Source organism: Maylandia zebra, linkage group LG3, assembly GCF_041146795.1.
Source record: "Maylandia zebra isolate NMK-2024a linkage group LG3, Mzebra_GT3a, whole genome shotgun sequence".
NCBI classification, from domain to species: Eukaryota; Metazoa; Chordata; class Actinopteri; order Cichliformes; family Cichlidae; genus Maylandia; species Maylandia zebra.
Window position 1 is genome coordinate 13962628 of NC_135169.1, and position 17898 is coordinate 13980525.

Here is a 17898-nt window from a genome sequence, read left to right on the forward strand (position 1 = left end):
TTCACAAACACTTCTTATAATGACATATATATATATATATATATATATATATATATATATATATATATATATATATATATATATATATATATATATATATTATTAGGGGTGCAACGATACACAAAATTCACGGTTCGGTTCGGTTCGATACTTTGGTGTCACGGTTCGATATTTTTTCGATACAAAAAAATGTTCATGCCTTTTTAATTTGTCATTTATTAAAATTATAAATATATATTTTAACTCAAAAGTACAGTTTTTAAATTTAACCCTAACCCTTGTGCGCGTTTTTTATTTTGACAGCGAATGCGCACCTGCGGACCACTTATGTGCAGCCCTGGTTATTTAGCTTGTCATATTGCAGCCACAGAAATTCTTTTGTCCATGAAACCATAAAGCTGCACTTTCTTTTTGCCTTATAGTCTCATTTGTCATAACTTCTCCGTTTTGTGGTAAGATTTTCTTTGGCTGTCACTTCTTCACCCCGACCTGTCTTATTTGGCTCAGCAGAACTAAAATATATATACTGCTACTTTTACACACGGACTCACATAAGCTCAGCGATTCTCTGCGCGATCAACCTCTCACATGTTTAAGCTTGCTGCGGGAGATTTCACTTGTCATGTTTGCATAGTAAGCTAACGATTAATAAGACGATGTCAGAGGAATTGGTGCACAAATTATCATCACTCACAGATCAGTGCTGTCATTGCAAAGTGAAAGCAAAAAAACAAGCGCAAATTCAAACGCGATTTCAATATGTCACATATTGACAGTGGCTCACCGATGCCAATGACATAATTACCCAGCTACATTTCTGAAAGAATGCAAAAGCATTGACATATATTTTTCCTACAATAGCCCGACGGGCAGGGCAGAGAGATTTTTGTAGCCCGACTGGAAAGATCGCTAGCTCCGGGACGTCGGGCTAGCGATTTTGCAAGCCCTGTATCTGATTGAGGAATCACTCATCTTTGGAAAAGAGAGTTTATTACAGAGAAATGTCTCTTTCCAAAATAAAAGCTATACTATCCGCTTCTTCTGGGCTATATTCTCAGCAGCATATTAAACATATAAGGAGAATCACGTGCTAACAGCTGTCTAAATGACTCGGCTAAAGTTAGTAGCATGCTTGTTGTTTTTGTCTTTGCACTAGGATGATGTCGGCGTAAATGTGCAGTCATATTCGTTGTGTTCCCACTAGTGCTTTCAGGTTAATCTCGTTGAAATGACCTTAACGCCACAACACGGCAAATCTCCGTTAACGAGCTACCGCCGATCGCCCCGTGCATGGGGCTAGACGGCCAACACGTTAACGAGCTAACTGCGCTAACACACTAGTTCACACCAATGTAATTAAGCATTGCATGGCACATCCAACATACTGTTTTACTTTAGTCCATGACTCGCTTACCTTCAGGGTCATACGTCACATGAAAACCAAAATAATTCCAAACGCCAGATCTGAATGAGGGTGGGGGAGGTCCATCTTGCAAGGAGAGCTTAACTTCTGTCTCGCTAGCTTGCCCTGCGCTCTTCCTCCTGACTATGCTGTCTGTGTTGAGCGCTCAGTGGATCTGCGCTCGACAGTGCAGCCTAGGCGGAGTAGTCGAACGCAGATTCACTGAGCGCTCAACACAGACAGCATCGTCAGAAGGAAAGTTGATAAAATAAATTACAAATGTTGTATTGTTCGATACATATGCGTACCGAACCGAAAGCACTGTATCGAACGGTTCAATATCGATACGAATATCGTTGCACCCCTAATATAAAAAAAAAAAAAAAAAAAAAAAAAATATATATATATATATATACATATATACATATATATATATATATACACATACACATACATACAGTGGGGCAAAAAAGTATTTAGTCAGCCACCGATTGTGCAAGTTCCCCCACCTAAAATGATGACAGAGGTCAGTAATTTGCACCAGAGGTACACTTCAACTGTGAGAGACAGAATGTGAAAAAAAAATAAATCCATGAATCCACATGGTAGGATTTGTAAAGAATTTATTTGTAAATCAGGGTGGAAAATAAGTATTTGGTCAATAACAAAAATACAACTCAATACTTTGTAACATAACCTTTGTTGGCAATAACAGAGGTCAAACGTTTACTATAGGTCTTTACCAGGTTTGCACACACAGTAGCTGGTATTTTGGCCCATTCCTCCATGCAGATCTTCTCAAGAGCAGTGATGTTTTGGGGCTGTCGCCGAGCAACACGGACTTTCAACTCCCGCCACAGATTTTCTATGGGGTTGAGGTCTGGAGACTGGCTAGGCCACTCCAGGCTTTCAAATGCTTCTTACGGAGTCACTCCTTTGTGTGTTTTGGATCATTGTCATGTTGGAAGACCCAGCCTCGTTTCATCTTCAAAGTTCTCACTGATGGAAGGAGGTTTTGACTCAAAATCTCACGATACATGGCCCCATTCATTCTGTCCTTAACACGGATCAGTCGTCCTGTCCCCTTGGCAGAAAAACAGCCCCATAGCATGATGTTTCCACCCCCATGCTTCACAGTAGGTATGGTGTTCTTGGGATGCAACTCAGTATTCTTCTTCCTCCAAACACTACGAGTTGAGTTTATACCAAAAAGTTCTACTTTGGTTTCATCTGACCACATGACATTCTCCCAATCCTCTGCTGTATCATCCATGTGCTCTCTGGCAAACTTCAGACGGGCCTGGACATGCACTGGCTTCAGCAGCGGAGCACGTCTGGCACTGCGGGATTTGATTCCCTGCCGTTGTAGTGTGTTTGTCATGGTCCTGGGCCATGTGGGCCCAGTATTCTTAGTTCCTTGTATTTTTGTATTTCGTTCCTTATTTAGACCATGTTTTCTGAGTTGCCCTGTTGTGTTGTTCCCTAAGTGTTTTCCCTTCATGGCTTTTACCCCCTGTGTGCCCCTCTGTGTATCTGTGAGCCCTCGTCTCTCCTTATGTTTTATTCCATGTTTCCCCTGCCCTTTATGTCTAAGTTCTCCCCGTGCTCTCTCTCCCCCCTGTGTGCCCTCTATGTATTTATGAGCCCTCGTCTCCCTTTGTGGTTGTTTCATGTTTCCCCAGCCTGTTATGTCTGTGTTTTCCCCGTGCTCTCTCTCCTCCTGTCTGAACCTCTGTGCCTGTACCCGTCAGTGTTATGTTCACCCCGCCCTGTCTCGTTATGGTTATCTGTGTCACCTGTGTTCCCCGTGTGTTCCCCGTGTGTTCCCACTTTCCTCGTTAACCCTCTGTGTATTTCTGTCTGCGTCTTCCTCTGTTCGGCGTCGCGTTCTCCCTCATGTTGTGTGGATCTCCCTGTGTCTCTCTGCGTATGTTAGTTTACTTTTCCCAGTTTAGTTTTGTATTTCCTATGTTCTGCCATTCCAGCATTAAAGCTGTGATTTTGAGTTCATCCCCGTGCCTGTGAGTTTTGCGTTTGGGTCCTCCTCCTGCCTGCCACACAGCGAATCATGACAGTGTTATTGATGGTGACCTTTGTTACTTTGGTCCCAGCTCTCTGCAGGTCATTCACCAGGTCCCCCCGTGTGGTTCTGGGATCTTTGCTCACCGTTCTCATGATCATTTTGACCCCACGGGATGAGATCTTGCGTGGAGCCCCAGATTGAGGGAGATTATCAGTGGTCTTGTATGTCTTCCATTTTCTGATGATTGCTCCCACAGTTGATTTTTTCACACCAAGCTGCTTGCCTATTGTAGATTCACTCTTCCCAGTCTGGTGCAGGTCTACAATACTTTTCCTGGTGTCCTTCGAAAGCTCTTTGGTCTTGGCCATGGCGGAGTTTGGAGTCTGACTGTTTGAGGCTGTGGACAGGTGTCTTTTATACAGATGATGAGTTCAAACAGGTGCCATTCATACAGGTAACGAGTGGGGGACAGAAAAGCTTCTTACAGAAGACGTTACAGGTCTGTGAGAGCCAGAGATTTTCCTTGTTTGAGGTGACCAAATACTTATTTTCCACCCTAATTTACGAATAAATTCTTTACAAATCCTACCATGTGGATTCATGGATTTTTTTTTCACATTCTGTCTCTCACAGTTGAAGTGTACCTCTGGTGCAAATTACTGACCTCTGTCATCATTTTAGGTGGGGGAACTTGCACAATCGGTGGCTGACTAAATACTTTTTTGCCCCACTGTACATACATATATATATGTATGTATATATACAGGGAGTGCAGAATTATTAGGCAAGTTGTATTTTTGAGCAATAATATTATTATTGAGGAACAACCATGTTCTCAATGAACCCAAAAAACTCATTAATATCAAAGCTGAATGTTTTTGGAAGTAGTTTTTAGTTTGTTTTTAGTTTTAGCTATTTTAGGGGGATATCTGTGTGTGCAGGTGACTATTACTGTGCATAATTATTAGGCAACTTAACAAAAAACAAATATATACCCATTTCAATTATTTATTTTTACCAGTGAAACCAATATAACATCTCCACATTCACAAATATACATTTCTGACATTCAAAAAGAAAACAAAAACAAATCAGCGACCAATATAGCCACCTTTCTCTGCAAGGACACTCAAAAGCCTGCCATCCATGGATTCTGTCAGTGTTTTGATCTGTTCACCATCAACATTGCGTGCAGCAGCAACCACAGCCTCCCAGACTCTGTTCAGAGAGGTGTACTGTTTTCCCTCCTTGTAAAGCTCACATTTGATGATGGACCACATGTTCTCAATGGGGTTCAGATCAGGTGAACAAGGTGGCCATGTCATTAGTTTTTCTTCTTTTATACCCTTTCTTGCCAGCCACGCTGTGGAGTACTTGGACGCGTGTGATGGAGCATTGTCCTGCATGAAAATCATGTTTTTCTTGAAGGATGCAGACTTCTTCCTGTACCACTACTTGAAGAAGGTGTCTTCCAGAAACTGGCAGTAGGACTGGGAGTTGAGCTTGACTCCATCCTCAACCCAAAAAGGCCCCACAAGCTCATCTTTGATGATACCAGCCCAAACCAGTACTCCACCTCCACCTTGCTGGCGTCTGAGTCGGACTGGAGCTCTCTGCCCTTTACCAATCCAGCCACGGGCCCATCCATCTGGCCCATCACGACTCACTCTCATTTCATCAGTCCATAAAACCTTAGAAAAATCAGTCTTGAGATATTTCTTGGCCCAGTCTTGACGTTTCAGCTTGTGTGTCTTGTTCATTGGTGGTCGTCTTTCAGCCTTTCTTACCTTGGCCATGTCTCTGAGTATTGCACACCTTGTGCTTTTGGGCACTCCAGTGATGTTGCAGCTCTGAAATATGGCCAAACTGGTGGCAAGTGGCATCTTGGCAGCTGCACGCTTGACTTTTCTCAGTTCATGGGCAGTTATTTTGCGCCTTGGTTTTTCCAAACACTTCTTGCGACCCTGTTGACTATTTTGAATGAAACGCTTGCTTGTTCGATGATCACGCTTCAGAAGCTTTGCAATTTTGAGACTGCTGCATCCCTCTGCAAGATATCTCACTATTTTTTACTTTTCTGAGCCTGTCAAGTCCTTCTTTTGACCCATTTTGCCAAAGGAAAGGACGTTGCCTAATAATTATGCACACCTGATATAGGGTGTTGATGTGATTAGACAGAGATGCACATCACCTAATATGCTTAGTTGGTAGTAGGCTATAGTAGGCCTATACAGCTTGGAGTAAGACAACATGCATGCATGAAGAGGATGATGTGGACAAAATACTCATTTGCCTAATAATTCTGCACTCCCTGTATGTATGTATGTATGTATGTATGTATGTATGTATGTATGTATGTATGTATATATATATATATATATATATATATATATATATATAACTGCACAGAATGGTGGATGTAAGTTCAATGCTGAGTTGTACTACATTAGTTATCCTTGGTCAGGAGGAAAGACCAACATCCAGCTAACATTATTTACATTCACATGGATGGTACAAGGAGGTATGGCATAGTGTAGGAGGATATGGTCTCAATCATCCAGGTAAGTAAATCCCCAAAAGTTGATTCTGTTCATCTGGGTGTAGCGTTTAGGTAGGAGGATGTGGCAGGGTGATGTGGTTGTGGTTTCTACGATCAAGAACAGGAAATACATTAGACCACGAACAAAGATTAAAGGATAGTATAGCTGGCCACCAATTCCTCCACAACAAACCTGCTAAGTGCATCAATCCGATGTCACTCCTTAAGAACGTTCACATTTAGTAAAGCACTACCAACTTAAAACACTCATAAATATTGTGTTTTACATCTGATTGCCTCAAAGCCATATAATTTCTTCCACACTATGAACTTTAACATATAAAAGTGATGATTACCTCGTTCATTGAATTTTGAGTGTTTTAATCAATCTTGTTACATCTGTGGTGTTCCCGATCAAAAGTGACTGCCATAGGAAATGAATGGGAATCCATTCATTTCCCCACCCAGTTGACTAAACAACCACTGAAAAACCCACTGAACTGAATGTCACGGTGAAAAATGTTTGATATGCTAATTTAAGAGTTGTTAAAACAGACCGGTCAATTGACCAGGAACACTAAAGGAACAATGCCAGAAGCTATCACTAATTAGCACATATTCCAAAGGTAGTCAAGTCAAGTCAAGTCAACTTTATTTGTCAATTCTGCCACATGTACAGGACATACAGAGAATAGAAATTTCGTTACTCTCAAACCCTAGTGATTAAAAAATGCAAATAAAATAATTAAAAAGTAAAAATTTAAATAAATACAATACAATTTTACGTATAACAAAAAAAAAATGCAATATACAATATACAATATTCAAGTAAGGAGGCATAGTAGTGCAAATAGGCAAATAGTGCAAATGGAGATTTAGTAGTATGCGGTAAGAGATAGTGTAATAACAAAGTCTTATGAGGTAATGGCAGTCCAATGCTCCACAAAGTGACTGGTAACTGGTGCAGGCCAGTGAGTGAGTCAGAGAGTGTGTGTGTGTGTGACAGAGTTCAGTGAGACTGTGGAGGGGAGAGGGGGCAGAATCGGGAGGGAGTTAAGCTTCCTGACAGCCTGATGGATGAAGCTGTCCTTCAGTCTGCTGGTCCTGGCCTGGAGACTCCGCAGTCTCCTCCCTGACGGCAGCAGCTTGAAGAAGCTTTGCATTGGGTGCGTGGGATCAGCCGCTATGCAAAGGGCTTTTTTAGTGAGACGGGTGCTGTAAATGTCCTGGAGGGAGGGGAGAGAGACACCAATGATCCTCTCTGCAGCTCTCACTATGCGTTGGAGGGTTCTATGACAGGACGCATTGCAGGCTCCAAACCACACAGTGATGCAGCTCGACAGGATGCTCTCGATGGTGCCTCTGTAGAAAGTGTACATGATGGGGGCTGGTGCTCCAGCTCTTCTTAGTTTGCGGAGAAAGAAGAGACGCTGCTGTGATTTCTTGGCCAGTGCTGTGGTGTTGTACGTCCAGGAGAGATCCTCTGTGATGTGCACACCCAAGAACTTGGTGCTGCTCACTCTCTCCACAGACGCTCCGTCAATGGTCAGAGGAGCATGTTGGGTGTGCATTCTCCTGAAGTCCACAACAATCTCCTTCGTCTTCTCCACATTCAGAGAGAGATTGTTGTCAGCACACCACGTGGCCAGGCGTCTCACCTCACTTCTGTAGTCGGTCTCATCCCTGTTGCTAATGAGACCCACCACCGTTGTGTCGTCCGCAAACTTGATGAAGAGGTTGGAGCTATATGATGGAGTGCAGTCATGGGTCAGCAGAGTGAAGAGGAGGGGGCTCAGCACACATCCCTGCGGGGCCCCCGTGTTTAAAATGATGGTGCTGGATGTATTACTGCCGACCCGTACTGCTTGAGGTCTTCCGGTGAGGAAATCCAACAGCCAGTTGCACAGTGAGGTGTTGAGCCCCAGCTGGACCAGTTTTTGAGTGAGCTGTTGGGGGATTATAGTGTTGAATGCTGAACTGAAATCTATGAACAGCATTCGAACATATGAGTCTTTTTTGTCCAGGTGTGTGAGTGCTGAGTGGAGTGCAGTGGAGATGGCATCATCGGTTGAGCGGTTGGGCCGATACGCAAACTGGAAGGGATCCAGGGAGGGGGGCAGGACAGTCTTGATGTGTTGCATGACTAGTCGTTCGAAGCACTTCATCAGGATGGGAGTAAGTGCAACAGGACGGTAGTCATTAAAGCAGGAGGGAGATGACTTTTTTGGAACCGGAATGATTGTGGTGGCTTTAAAACATGTGGGGACGACAGCCTGGATGAGTGATATGTTGAAGATGTCTGTGAAGACATCAGTGAGTTCCACTGCACAGTCTCTCAGTACACGACCAGGAATGTTGTCAGGACCCGGAGCTTTTCGTGCATTGATCCTGCTGAGGGATCTCCTCACGCTGTCCGGGGACAGAGTCATCACCTGGTCACCAGGAGGGGATGGGGTCTTCTGTGCAGTGGTGCTGTTTCGGACTTCAAAGCGAGCAAAGAAAGTATTCAGCTCGTTCAGCAGGGGGATAGTGCTATCACAGGTCTGTGGTGGGGGCTTGTAATCTGTGATGGTCTGAATGCCCCGCCACAGGCTCCGTGAGTCTCTGCTGTCTTTGAAGTGATGAGATATTTTCCTGGAGTACTGTCTCTTAGCCTCTCTGATGCCACGGGAAAGGTTGGTCCTAGCTGTCCTCAGGCTTGCCTTGTCTCCATCTCTGAAGGCAACGTTCCGAGCTTTCAGCAGCCTGTAGACCTCTCCTGTCATCCATGGTTTTTGATTTGCCCGGACAGTTATGGTTTTCGTGACTGTTACATCCTCAATACACTTGTTGATGTAGGCAGTAACAGTCTCTGCGTACTCCTGGAGGTCAGTGGTGTTGTTATAGGTGGCAGCCTGCTTAAACATGTTCCAGTCTGTGGTGTTAAAGCAGTCCTGTAAAGCCTCTGAAGACCCTTCTGGCCACACTTGTATCCGCTTACGAACCGGTTTGGTGGCTTTAACGAGCGGTCTGTAAGCAGGCATTAGCATGACAGTGATATGGTCTGAGGCGCTGAGGTGGGGGAGGGGAAAAGCTTTGTAAGCTCCTCTCTGGGTGGTGTAAACAAAGTCCAGTGTGTTATTTCCCCTTGTTGGAAAGTCTATGTGTTGTTGTAGGGCAGGGTAATAATAATAATAATGGATTGGATTTTATATAGCGCTTTTCAAGGCACCCAAAGCGCTTTACAATGCCACTATTCATTCACTCTCACATTCACACACTGGTGGAGGAAAGCTACAGTTGTAGCCACAGTTGCCCTGGGGTAGACTGACAGAAGCGAGGCTGCCATATCGCACCATCGGCCCCTCTGGCCAACACCAGTAGGCAAGTAGGGTAAAGTGTCTTGCCCAAGGACACAACGACCAGGACAGAGAGCCCAGGGATCGAACCGGCAACCTTCCGGTTACAGATACGCTTCCCAACCCCCTGAGCCACAGACGCCCACAGGGTAGGCAGGTAGGTATAGATAGATAAACACAAACAGTATACCAAGAATCTCCAAATGCTAATTCTGTTCATCTGGACATAGCATTTTCAGTGGCAGAAACGTTTCATCACTCCTCCAAGTGACTTCTTCAGTCTCAGCTGACTGCAGGTTTCTCCAATATTATAAACAGTACATTTGCATAAAGACTGAAACCAGCCCAAGTATACCAAGAATATTAAGTAAAGAAATACAAAATAAAAAAGGTAATACACTATATACAACGAGCTAGAACCAATATGCACAAAAGTAGTAGGGTGCAGCATCTTAAACATGGAACATGAACTCATGTTTATGTGATGCACACCATTCATAATAAATAGGATGGATTATTCGCTTTGGTTCCCAGCAGCTCTCTCCAGCATCATCAGCCCAGTAACTAAGTCAGGCTCTCCAGCTCAGGAGCGAATCCCACAACTTGCACAAAGGCTGCTTGGTAATGTAGTCCATGCAAACACTGACTTTTCTACATAAACACTTCAGTCTAAGTATATAGTGTATGTGTGTGTGTATGATTATATAGTATTATAATGATCCTTAAGGTGATGTTATTGTGATGTGTTCACTATTTGTTTCTTTAAAAGACATACTTTGGTTATGCTGCATAACAAATGTAGAGTGTGTGCTGTGTGGGGGGAGTTAGTTATCGGACCTGGAAATGGAGTTGTTCGTCTCTACCTGCCCTGTTACTGTACCGGCTCAATAATCTGGGGAGAGAGCAAAACATCTTTTGCTTAAGAGTCTTACAGGATATTTACTCAGTGCAGATCGATATATCGTGTATATAGGTATACGTGTCATCCCAAAAAATCCACAAGAGTTTCTTCCTGACCATTTTTCATTCCCACAGTTGCCAAAGTGGTTGCACACAGGGGGTCATATGATTGTTGCATTTTCTCTCTAATATTTACGTTGAGGTGACTGCTGTTGTGAATTGGTGAACATAAAGTTGAATGAAGCGGAATTTTCTGCATTTGTCAGCTGCACATTGGACACCATGTTGGCCTCCACCTGCACTTTTACCGGCCCCACTATCATTGACGTCCACGGCCAGATTAACTCCATCCAGGATCGCTGTGCGTACTCTCTGTTCTCGACTCCGTCACTCCCAGATTTCCTTGTTCTGGGGAACTTCAGGGACCGCCGTCGTACAGATGTGAGCTTTTTGGACAGTGTGACGCTGCGTGTGGACGGGCATTACATTCACCTGGAACAAGGTGGGAGAGTTCAGGTAAGCGACCTACAGCCACAGTTCATGTGTCAGAGTGGAGTCTGATCCAAAGTCCTCCCTCATCCTCTGCTGTGTCTCCTCGCATCTTTCTTCTCAGGGCTGTTAGAAGCAGTTCTTTCAGAGCTGCTGGACTCAGTGGTTGTTGCTGTGAAATCAGCCTGTTTGTGTGTTTGACATGTTTCACTCAGTGTTTCCACCACTTTGTCTCTGCTGCGATGCAGATGGACGACTCCACACTGACCCTCAGCAGCTCATCTCAGCTGGTTCACGGTGTGCAGCTCTCTAAGGACCAAACTGGAGTCACTGCCGAACTCACCAACCTCAACATCTCTGTCTTCTTTGATGGCAACACCGCACAGATCCTCTTAGAAGGTACAGAAGATAAAGTTTAATTCTTGTAACATAAACTGTAAACTGTGCTGTTATTTATTCTTCTGCGTTTGTCCAGTTTGAATATTGATGCTGATCTGACTCATTCTGTCCTGATCCTGTGCAGGACCTGCTGGTTCATCTGTGGAGGGTCTGTGTGGAAACTCCAGCAGGTCTCTGAGTGACCTGAGGCTCTCTGAGTACAGCTCCACCAGGTAAGACCTCATCACAAGCTCACAGTCCCTCTGACTGCTGCTGATGTTGCAGATATTCTGTTTGTATGAATGAGCCTGAACTTTGTTGTTTGTCGCCCCCTAGCTGTGAGATGCAGTACAGTGAGACTGCTGACAGCACGATCAACTGCACCAGTGTGACTGAACGGTGAGCAGACTGATCCACACAGCAGGAAACATCTGTGTTGTACCTTGATCTCTGTTCTAAATTATATGGTACATCACATGTGACTGCAGCATAGATGGAAGATAAACACATCTGATTACAGATTATTATTTTATTGTCTTCAACTTCTTCTTCTATCTGTGGTACAGCTGTAATCTCCTGAAGGAGGCGCCCTTCTCCTCCTGTAACACTGACATTGACCCAGAGCCCTACATAACCGCCTGCACCGACACTTTGTGTAAATATCCTGCAGTGGATGGACTCAACTGTCAGTTCCTGAAGGCCTACGCAAGAGCCTGCAGTCAACACAACCGCGCTCTGGACGGCTGGACATCAAAGACCGGCTGCTGTAAGACCTTAATAAGACATTAATAAGCTCTCCTTTGTTAAAGACCTGAACTCTGGAGTTTTAGAGCTCCCATGTTTTCAGGATAATACATCAGTGTGTTCCTCTGTAGCCTCTGAGGCCTTCTGTCAGGACAGGACCTGCAGCGATCACGAGTTCTGTGGTGAGAAGACGGTCGGTGGTGACACTCGCTGCTTCTGTCGGGACATTTTTGCCTCCAAGTACCAAGCAAACAACTCTTTGGGTACGACAGCTGTGACATCACCATGACAACAGGGCTGAATAATGGAGGAAAACCTCTAACTGTGATTTTTCTGACTGATATTGTGACGTTCAGGTGATCCAACGGTCTGCATGCAGGACTCTGCTTCAGTCACTCTGGTCGGTTGTCTCCTGGAGGACAAAGGCATCAACTACTCTGCCTTACACCTCAACGACCCGACCTGCAGGGGTCAGGTGGACGAGCTCACCCACATGGTGACCTTCAGCTTCAACAGCAGCAACAGCTGTGGGACGGTGGTCACGGTGGGTTTCATCTCCTCCTCTTTACCTTCTACAAGCAGCCAAACATCTTCCAGCATCTGCTGAGCTTCTCCTGCTCTGCTGCAGTTTGAGATCTTTCTGTGAGATCAGCTTCACCTCTGAGCTCTGTGGCTTTTCATCACGTTGATGATATGTGAAGTTCATACACAGAAACATCAGAGTAGGAGTTTGATTCAGTACAGGAAGAAACTCTCTAATGTTTGTGCTGTGTTAAAATAATGTGACTTCATTTGATGTGCTCGACTCGTCTGCGTGACACGAGCGGTCAAAGGCAGAGACAGAAAGGAGACTAAAGCTGTTGTTGTTGCTTTTAAGAACAAAGTGAATGAGTTTGATGTTTTTGACGTGTCTATTTAGCAGATTGTTTCTGATGAAATCTGTGATTATAATCACTGACAAGATGTCATAAACATTGGACCAAAAATACAAGGGCACTTTCTTAACTTCATACTTCTGAGTTAGAGGTCCATCATCTTCAAAGTGTAGTCAAAGTTCTGATGTTCTCAGATTAAAATCACTGTAAAGAGACTGAAAATAAAGTTAACGTGGCTTCATGTGTCTGTGCAAATAAAGCAAACAGAGCATGATTTACATTCACTTTCTCTAATTGAACAAAAAATGATTCAGTGCATTTTGGGATTAATGAACTGAACTGAATAGACAAATGTTAACAGTCAGTAGCAACTTCTGATTTTGTGACTCTGCAGACCAACAACAGTGAACTCATCTACAAAAACACTATCATGACCCAGAACAGCTCCTCTGACATCATCAATGGTCATGACCAAGTCTACATCGACTTCTCCTGCGTCCAAACTCAAGCGGACATCAAGACTGCCACCTTCAGGATCAGAGACAGGTGTGTGGTTGAATTACTTTAAGATGCGAAGCTTCTCATGAGGTTTGTGGGTCAGAGAAACCTGAAGTGTGTTTGTGTTCTGCAGCTCTGTGATCCAGCACATCACATCTGGAGTTTGGGATTACACTCTGACCATGCAGAGTTTCACTGATGTTGGTCACACACAAGCTGTGGAGTCCAGCACTGAAGTGCAGCTGATCCAAAAGATCAGGGTGGAGCTGAAGACTGATGGGCTGGATGGAGACGTGGTCGTCGTGGTGACTGACTCCTGCTGGGCAACTGACCAGCCATCAACTAACAGCACTCCGAGATACGACCTGATCATAAACGGGTGAGACAGACTCAGAGAGTCATGTGGTTTTGATCTCTCTCATGGACTCCTGAACAAAGTGTGTTTTCCTGTCTGTGAGCAGCTGTGCCAACCCTGCTGACCAGACGGTGCAGGTGGAGGACAACGGACTGGGAACCTCCAACTACTTCTCCTTCAGTATGTTCCAGTTCACTGGTAGCTCTGGTGAAGTCTACCTGCACTGCGAACTGCACCTGTGCCCCAAACAGAACAACTGTGTCCCGGTACAGCTTTGTTACCAAACACATCACACACAATCAAATGTATCTCTCTTCTGTTACGATCATTAAACAGGTTATTTTCAATTATTCTTGTTTCTATTCTGACACAAAAGCTCAAATGTTCTCAGCAGATTCAGTCCTGAATGAAAGGATCAGTGTTGATCTTCTAAAGTCTGGACTTTGTCTCTCTTTGTCTTTAGACTTGTCCTGCAGGTGCTCGCAGACGCAGATCTGCCAGGTCCAAATATGAAGGTGAAGCCTTCATCAGCATGGCCTGGACTCATTAGGTGAGACACAGTCTGCTGTTTTAATAGTGCTGAGAAGTGTTTGTATACAAAGTTCTGATTGTTAGTGGTGTAGCAAACATGTTTCCCACAGAGAAATGTCTCCATTCAATTTAAGAGAAAGATATTCTCTGAGTTCCTACCAATGAGATTGTTTCCAACTGTCTTCGTGTAATAAATTTAATGTACTGCCAAGTGAGTGAAAAGCCCTGGCTTAAGGAAAATGTCCATCTCAATACCAACGATAAACATTTAAGAGAAGGAAGTGACACCACAGAGAGGATGAAGGGTTGTTCAGCAGTCACAGTGGGGTCTGGTTTATCTTCTCAGGTGGTTTCCACGGTGACTCAGACTGACCGACAGGTTATTGACCTCCATGATCATCCTTGACTTCTGATTGGTCCTAATCCAGATCCTGTGTTGGGCCTGCGTCCTTGACCCAGCATTTTGAGTTATTGTGGGGTTTTTTTTTCTCTTATGAGATAATGTTAAGTTCTGGGGTTATTATTAGCTTGTCTTAGTTGAAGTTTAGTCTAGTTTATGTTGTTGTCCATGTCTCGTTGTTTATGAGTCTTTTTCCTTTTTTTCATGTGTTATCTCCTTGTCTATAAAGGTTCCCCTTGTGTCTCTCTCCTCTGTGTCCTTCTCCTCTCTGTCTCTTGTCTCAAGCTTGCGTGTCCCAGTTCATGTCGTGTCTCTCCAGGTTTCTTGTTTTATTTTAAAGGTCTGGTTTCCCTGTTCAGTGTGTTTAGTTTTGCTTCCCCTGTGGCATAATAGGTCGTGTCCAAATTCATGGGCTGCATCCTCCTGAGGCCGCATTTGTAGACCGATTACGTCACAGCGACGCGCCGAAGGCTGTCCAAATTCGTAGACTCCTCCGAATGCAGCCGACAAATGCGTCCTCCTTTTCCCCGAATTTGAAGGATGGGTCGGGTGTGTCCTTCGTGGCCTACCACATCCCAGAATTCATAGCGCGGCCCAGCCAAACTCCAGTTTCCAATAATGGCGGCCGCTACTAAGTTTTAAGATTACGCTTACTAATCTTTCTGGGTCACAAAATAAACTTTTAACATATTTTCAGGCGAGAAAGTAGCTGTGTAAACATCAAATATCTGCTCGGTTTATCAAGATATCGCATATTTGCAAAAGTGCTTCGACGTTTTCGGAGACGTCTGCTACCCACCAGCTCGATAGCTAGCCGGGAGCTCGAGGGTTACTGATGCGGCCGAGAACGGCACAACTCCCGGCACATCATTTTCAGATCACCGCGGACTTTCGCTACTCAGGTTAAACGTGATATATAAGTTACTTAGACAACCTAAAAATATTATTGTTGGGCTTTTTTCAGTGTTTTGTTTGTTTGTGAGTAAATTGGTTTGGCTGAGATTAAAGTTATTAGATTAGATTAGATAAAATAAAACTTTATTAACCCCCCGGGTGGGTTCCTCCTTGGTTTTTACACAGCTGACTAAACGTCAAACAGAAAACTGATTAAAGAGAAGTATGAGACGGTCGAGAATTTACGCCAGTGTCCTGTTATATTTTAGATAGCAAGGAGCAGACGGCTGAGTTTATTAAACTCCACCGAGACAGCGGTGACGCTAATCAGAAGGCTAGACCGTCCAATTTCACAGCAGTTTACTTCCGGCCTACCCGACCTTCTGAGGACCCGGCCCACGTAGACCGCGAAGGCCGGGTCCTCAGGAGGATGCAGCCCATGAATTTGGACACAACCATATTCATTTGTGTCAGCTGTTTTTCCCCAGGTGTTTCCACTTCCTTCACTGCTCTCCTATGTATTGAAGTCCTCTGGCTCCGTTTGTTCAGTGTCGGTCCATCTGTTTGTATTTCTTCATGTCATGTCAGGTCTTAGAGTTTTTCATGCTCCTGCTCATGTTCATGTTCTCATGTCATAGTTTTTGTAGTTAGTGTTAGCTTTCCCCAATTTAGTTTCTTGTTTAGTTATGCCCCAGTTTCCCTTGTATTTGTTTTGTGTTTTTTTTTCCTATCAGCCAAATAAACAGCTCACTTTTTGTTCTCACGTTCCTACTTTTTCATCCGCTATGCAAACACACTGGCCACCCTGCCTTGACAGATCCTGGATGTTAAAAGGCTGAGCTCAGTGCTGCTGTGAACTCCCACAGCTGGAACAAGCCGATGTTTACACTCACTTGTCACATGACTGCATCAGGATGTTCAGTAGATGTCTCTTGGGAAGTTCATGGGTTAAAAGTTAATGTTGAAACTTTAACATGAACTCTCCTCAATGTTTAAATGGGCGATGACAACTGCCTCACAGTGAGATATAATGGATTAAATACATATCATTTATTAATACAATGAATTTAATTTTGGACATATTATATCTACATTATATTACCAAAGTGCGATAGGCACTAGTTTTATGAAGTACACTGGGTAACTGTTGTTTAATAATAATAATGATGTACACTTTTATTGATCCCCGTGGGGAAATTCTTCTCTGCATTTAACCCATACACTCAGTGAAGCAGTGGGCAGCCACCAGTGCAGCGCCCGGGGAGCAGCGTGTGGGGATGGTACCTTGCTCAAGGGTACCTCAGGGTAGCCGTTCAGGGGATTCGAACCCCTGACCTTCCGATCATGGGGCAACCGCTTTACCTACTGAGCTATCCCTGCCCCCCGTTTAGTAGCTCATCTTAAAATTACTTCATAGACATATACAGGGTGAACCATTTATATGGATACACCGTAATAACATGGGAATGGTTGGTGATATTAAAGTCCTGTTTGTGGCACATTAGCATATGTGAGGGGGCAAACTCCTCAAGGGTTTGAGACAATCCAGCACATAACAGCAGGGTGCAAGATGCTAGCAGGCAAGGGATACATGGAACGCCATAACCAAGTGGTGTTTCATGTATCCCTTGCCTGTATAGTGTACAGGAACATCTGTGGCAAATATTACCTGGAAGTCCTGAGGTCAAAATGGGAGATGCCCCCAAGGGTGATGGGGAATGACCGAGCTAAGATCCTGTGGGACTTCCAGATACAGACGGTAGAGGACCCCAGCTTATGTATGTATGTACGTATATATATATATATATATATATATATATATATATATATATATATATATATTAGGGGTGCAACGATACACAAAATTCACGGTTCGATACTTTGGTGTCACGGTTCAATATTTTTTCGATACAAAAAAATGTTCATGTCTTTTTAATTTGTCATTTATTAAAATTATAAATATATATTTTAACTCAAAAGTACAGTTTTTAAATTTAACCCTAACCCTTGTGTGTGTTTTTTATTTTGACAGTGAATGCGCACCTGCGGACCACTTATGTGCAGCCCTGGTTATTTAGCTCGTCATATTGCAGCCACAGAAATTCTTTTGTCCATGAACCGGCGAAAGCAAATGCCTCTCTCTTTCAAAACTCGTTGAAGACAGGCAATGGTCCAGTCCGAGACCTTCGACGGTAAAGAATCTTCGGGAGACCTCACCTGGGCGTGGGAACAGCGGCGTTTCCTCGGAGTTGGACACTGAGATGGTTTTGATTTCCGGGGTGCTCCGCAGTGCTGGAGACGTGTCTCAGAGTGATCCGGTGTGGAGCTCCACTTTGAACTTTTGCTGGAGGTGGGTCGACCTCTAATAGCGGTTCGGAGGTCGTAGTTTCGCTGGGATGAAGAGCAACCAGAGCCGTTGTATTGCTGAAGCGAGCGGAGAGAGGAGTTCGGAGCAATGGATACAGCCGAGCGGCGAGAATGGCCGCTGGAGCGCTCCCCGGACGGGCCGGTGGTAATCGGGCTTTCCACGGC

General features: G+C 44.2%; 1 protein-coding gene across 1 annotated transcript in view; it reads left to right on the forward strand.

Moving 5' to 3' along the window:
* LOC112431562 (alpha-tectorin-like) overlaps positions 1 to 16144 on the forward strand; it is a 40005-nt gene extending 23861 nt beyond the window's left edge. The window contains exons 9-20 of the mRNA XM_076879965.1: positions 10469 to 10718; positions 10940 to 11090; positions 11215 to 11302; positions 11406 to 11468; positions 11636 to 11835; positions 11945 to 12076; positions 12170 to 12357; positions 13083 to 13234; positions 13320 to 13565; positions 13648 to 13807; positions 14005 to 14091; positions 14419 to 16144. Coding sequence (XP_076736080.1) covers positions 10469 to 10718; positions 10940 to 11090; positions 11215 to 11302; positions 11406 to 11468; positions 11636 to 11835; positions 11945 to 12076; positions 12170 to 12357; positions 13083 to 13234; positions 13320 to 13565; positions 13648 to 13807; positions 14005 to 14091 — 1717 coding nt within the window. The 3' untranslated portion in view covers positions 14419 to 16144. The remainder of the gene's footprint in view (positions 1 to 10468; positions 10719 to 10939; positions 11091 to 11214; positions 11303 to 11405; positions 11469 to 11635; positions 11836 to 11944; positions 12077 to 12169; positions 12358 to 13082; positions 13235 to 13319; positions 13566 to 13647; positions 13808 to 14004; positions 14092 to 14418) is intronic.
* Positions 16145 to 17898: the final 1754 nt, after the last annotated feature.